This window comes from Nicotiana attenuata, chromosome 3, assembly GCF_001879085.1.
Source record: "Nicotiana attenuata strain UT chromosome 3, NIATTr2, whole genome shotgun sequence".
Lineage (NCBI taxonomy): Eukaryota > Viridiplantae > Streptophyta > Magnoliopsida > Solanales > Solanaceae > Nicotiana > Nicotiana attenuata.
Window position 1 is genome coordinate 60,713,517 of NC_031991.1, and position 4,219 is coordinate 60,717,735.

At 37.0% G+C, this 4,219-nt stretch overlaps 1 protein-coding gene and 1 non-coding gene across 2 annotated transcripts in view; one reads left to right on the plus strand and one right to left on the minus strand.

The window, feature by feature from the left end:
• The window catches only part of LOC109223883, a 3,737-nt gene continuing 2,176 nt past the window's right edge, over positions 2,659-4,219 (plus strand). The window contains exons 1-4 of the mRNA XM_019388354.1: positions 2,659-3,417; positions 3,505-3,658; positions 3,869-4,045; positions 4,134-4,217. Of these exons, the coding sequence (XP_019243899.1) occupies positions 3,092-3,417; positions 3,505-3,658; positions 3,869-4,045; positions 4,134-4,217 (741 nt within the window). The 5' untranslated portion in view covers positions 2,659-3,091. The remainder of the gene's footprint in view (positions 3,418-3,504; positions 3,659-3,868; positions 4,046-4,133; positions 4,218-4,219) is intronic.
• On the minus strand, positions 3,706-3,787 carry TRNAS-AGA. The gene has a single exon. It is a non-coding gene; the product is annotated as a tRNA-Ser (tRNA).

The following is a 4,219-nucleotide window of genomic DNA, read 5'->3' on the forward strand; positions in this document are numbered from 1 at the left end:
ACTTCCAAAAACTCTCGTTTAACCACTCGAATTCACCCCCAGGCCCCTAGGACCTCAACCAAAAATACCAACACATCCTAACACCTCATTCAAACTTGTTCCATTCCTCAAAACACATCTAACAACGCTAAAACCATTAAATCACATCGGATTCAAGCCTAAGTTTCTTAAAAACTTCCGAATTACGCATTCGATCAAAAATCCGACCAAAACACCTCCAAATGACCTGAAATTTTGCACACACATCCAAAATTACCTAACGGAACTACTGCAACTCTCGGAATTCTATTCCGACCCCCGGATCAAAATCTCACCTATCAACCGGAATTCGCCAAAATAATAACTTCGCCAATTCAAGCCTAATTCTGCACCGGACCACCAAAATCAATTCCGATCGCACTCCTAAGTCACAAATCATCCCCCGAAGCTAACCGAATCACCGGAATCACCTCCGAGCCCTCTAACTCATTAGTCAATATCCGGTTGACCTTTTCAACACAAGCCTTCCTTAAGGAGACTAAATGTCTCATTCTCCACCAAAACCAAACCAATTCAACTCTAACTCACCAAATGCCGATAACGAAACATGAAGAAGCAATAAATGGGGAAAACGGGGCGGTAACACATGCGACGACGGGTCGGGTCGTCACAATTATGATCCAAGAAAAGATCGGGAAGAATTGGCAAAAATGGTTACTGTTATGTGCTTACCCTATAGTTTTCCTTCTAACCCTCACTTTGTGCATTATATTAGAAATATTTTTAATCCTACTTATAAAGGATGGACTCGCACAACCGTAAAGAGCGATATTTATAAATATAAACATGAATATGAACAATATTTGCGCTATTATTTTACTCATATAACTTGTCGTGTTGCTATTACTACTGATATTGGTAGAAGTGGTAATGACTGTGATTATCTTACTGTTATCGGTCATTGGATTGATGAGGATTGGATAATGCAAAAGCGCATTATTGCTTATAGAATGATTAATTCACATCACATATGGCAGTTTATTTCTAGCATGGTTACAGATATTTGTAGATATTTTTGCATTAGTGATAGAATAATGTCAATTTCAATGGATAATGCTACTAGTAACACTAATGTTGTAGCCTTGCTTACCATTGCACTAAATCCTGCATTTAGTAACATTTTTCATGTTAGATGTATTTGTCATATTTACCATTTAATTGTGGGTGATGGTATGAGAATTTTAAATGTTGAAATTGAAAAGGTTAATATGGCTCTTAACTGGCTTTTTTATTCAAACGTAGAAGTAGACTTATGAATTTGGTCTAAGAGAAAGAAAGGTTCCTAAAGCTTGTCCAATTAGATGGAATTAAATGTATGAAAGTTTAGTTGTTGCATATGAATATAGAAACCCCATAAACTTAACGTTTAATGCTCAGGTAAGTGATGATGATGAACACCTTACAAATGCTGATTGGGCTAATGTTAAAATGCTTGTAGATTTTTTAGAAAAATTTCATATTGCTACAAATGAATTTTCTGGGCAATATTATCCTACTATTTCTAACTGTTTAGTTTATATTGCAGAACTTGCAAATTTGTTTGCTCATTTTTCAAAGGGTGGGGAAATTTATGAACAAGCTATTGATTCTATGAGAAAAAAGTTTAAAAAATATTTTTTTCCTATTCCCCCTATTTATGGTGTTGCTGCCTTGTTAAATCCTACTATGAAATTAGGAGGTCCTCAATTTTGGTATGAAACTGTTTATAATGGTTTAACACTTGAAGATGAGGAGTTGTCTACACTTCCGGAAGCACAAGCCTCAATTAAAATAAATGCTCTAACTATTTATAGTGCTTATCAAATTGCATTAGATCATGCTAAACCATATGTAACTTGTATTTTGGCACATCTTGATTAGTTTCTTTTTCTTCTAAATGGTGGTACTAGCACCTTGTTGTGCTCATTCCATGGGGGGAGGAAGACTAAGAAAGATATTGCCATATTTGTTAATGCTATAATAAAATTATAACGCATTGCTTTGAATATCTCTTTACAATATTTTTTGTGTTTAATTTTGAATTAAAAAATAAATTTAGGTCACAATTCTATAAATATAATTTACAAGGAATTGCCTTAGATAAAAATTTTTAAAAAAAATAGAAAGTATCCGTTGAGCCCACTTAGGCCCACATAGCCCGGGACCATTAGTTCGTGGTCCCGGTCCCGGGATGGTTCCTACAAAAAGCCCACATAGGCTCGGGACTATTTAGGACCGGCACACGAAGCCCATTTAGGACCGAGCCCGGCCCACATTACAGCCTTAGTTGGGACCAATGTGACAAGCTCACCCTAGAGAGTTTTAAAATAGTTACTTTTAACTTTGAAGTGAGAAACTATATTGAATTTGTAATTTTGAACTCAGAAGTTTTAATAGAAAAGTACTCATATAAAATGGACAAAGAAAATGTCTATCTGGCAGAAGTGATTGGAGTTGCACCCTACTGTATACAACATTACACAGGCACCCAATTTACGTGAATGACAATGAGCACTGTAGCGTTTCCACAACCAAACAATTGAACGTGGAAAACAAGAAACCACAACTACCACAAAATCTAGAATATGCAAAAATGAAAAAACACAGACATAGGAAGAACCGTCCTTAGCTTTGTCCTCTCTCCTTAGTCAGCAAATAACGGACAGTACCTATTCCCTATGAGATTTCCATTCTTACCGCACCCAGCTGGTAACCAGTCAACAAATGTGCTGATGCGTATGTTCTTCTTATCCAATACCAAATATCAAATTCTCCCCCATTCTCGCATTTTATCCATTACTAATACTCTCCTTTTCTTCCTCAAGGTAAATTGCTGCGGTGCAGTATTTTCTTCAGACCCGAACAAATTCCCATATCAAATCAAGAATACCCGAAATTTCCAGAATACAATTCTCCACCTTTCACGTCTTTTTCAATCTTATTACAAAAATCTTGGCCTCAACTTTTCTCTTCCTTATTAATATCTCCCTTGCCTTTTTTTTTTCCCCTGACCTTTCTGGGTCCTGTACATAATCAATTCACCGATTGTATTTCATTATATTAAGCTATAGGTATGGTTTTAGTTGAGGCATTTATGGAGATACTTGAAAGACCCACGATAGGTGCAGTATTTGTAGAGATTATGACGTTTCTTGGTCCAGTTTGGATTGCCTTTCTTTTGGGTATTACGGTGGGATGGATTTGGAAACCCAAATGGGCTAGCTGGAAAAATTGTAAATTTGATTTTTCAGCACCTTCTTCCCCCACTGCTTTGGTTCCTTCACCGTCTAAAAGCTTGGAATTAACCGAAACAAAGAGATTTCATTCCTCTAAGGCTCATACCCCTAGCTTTGGTTCTTGTATGGATGCTCCCTCAGAAATCGAAAAATTTGACAACGGGTAAGTTCTATTGTTAATTTCAAGTGAAAAAGCTTATATTTTGATTGGATGGGGTAACTCATTCGTGTTTTGCCGTTTTTGTTGTAGTCCATCGCAGCTGAATACTTTACCAATAACAGATGAAGATTTGGAACATTTATGGCATCTTGTTGAGAGGAAAGACGAAGGCCCGCCGTGGAAACACATGATGGATCGTTCTACTCCTACTATGAGCTATCAAGCGTGGCAGAGAGATCCTGAGGTAGTAAAGGCTTCATTTATTTTTTTGATAAAAATAAATAAAATTAACGTGGTCGGCAGGATTCGAACCTGCGCGGGCAAAGCCCACATGATTTCTAGTCATGCCCGATAACCACTCCGGCACGACCACTTTGCTGTAGACTAATACTTCATTATATTGATGTCTCTTTTGCCTGACTTGTTTATTGATTTTCTATATTGTTTTTGCTAGAGTGGTCCTCCTCAATATTGCAGCAGAACTGTGTATGAGGATGCAACACCTGAACTATTGAGGGATTTCTTTTGGGATGATGAGTTTCGGCTCAAGTGGGATGACATGCTTGTACATGCTGAAACTATAGAAGAATGCCCCACAACTGGAACAATGATAGTGCATTGGGTTCGAAAGGTAAGGAGATGTGATAATTGTATGCTTTTGCTGAACACTTAGTATTTTGTGTTGTTAATATTTAATTCATCAAATGCTTTTTGTGCAGTTCCCATTTTTCTGCAGTGACAGAGAATATATATTTGGTCGTCGAATATGGGAGTCAGGAAGGTCATATTATTGTGTAACAAAGGT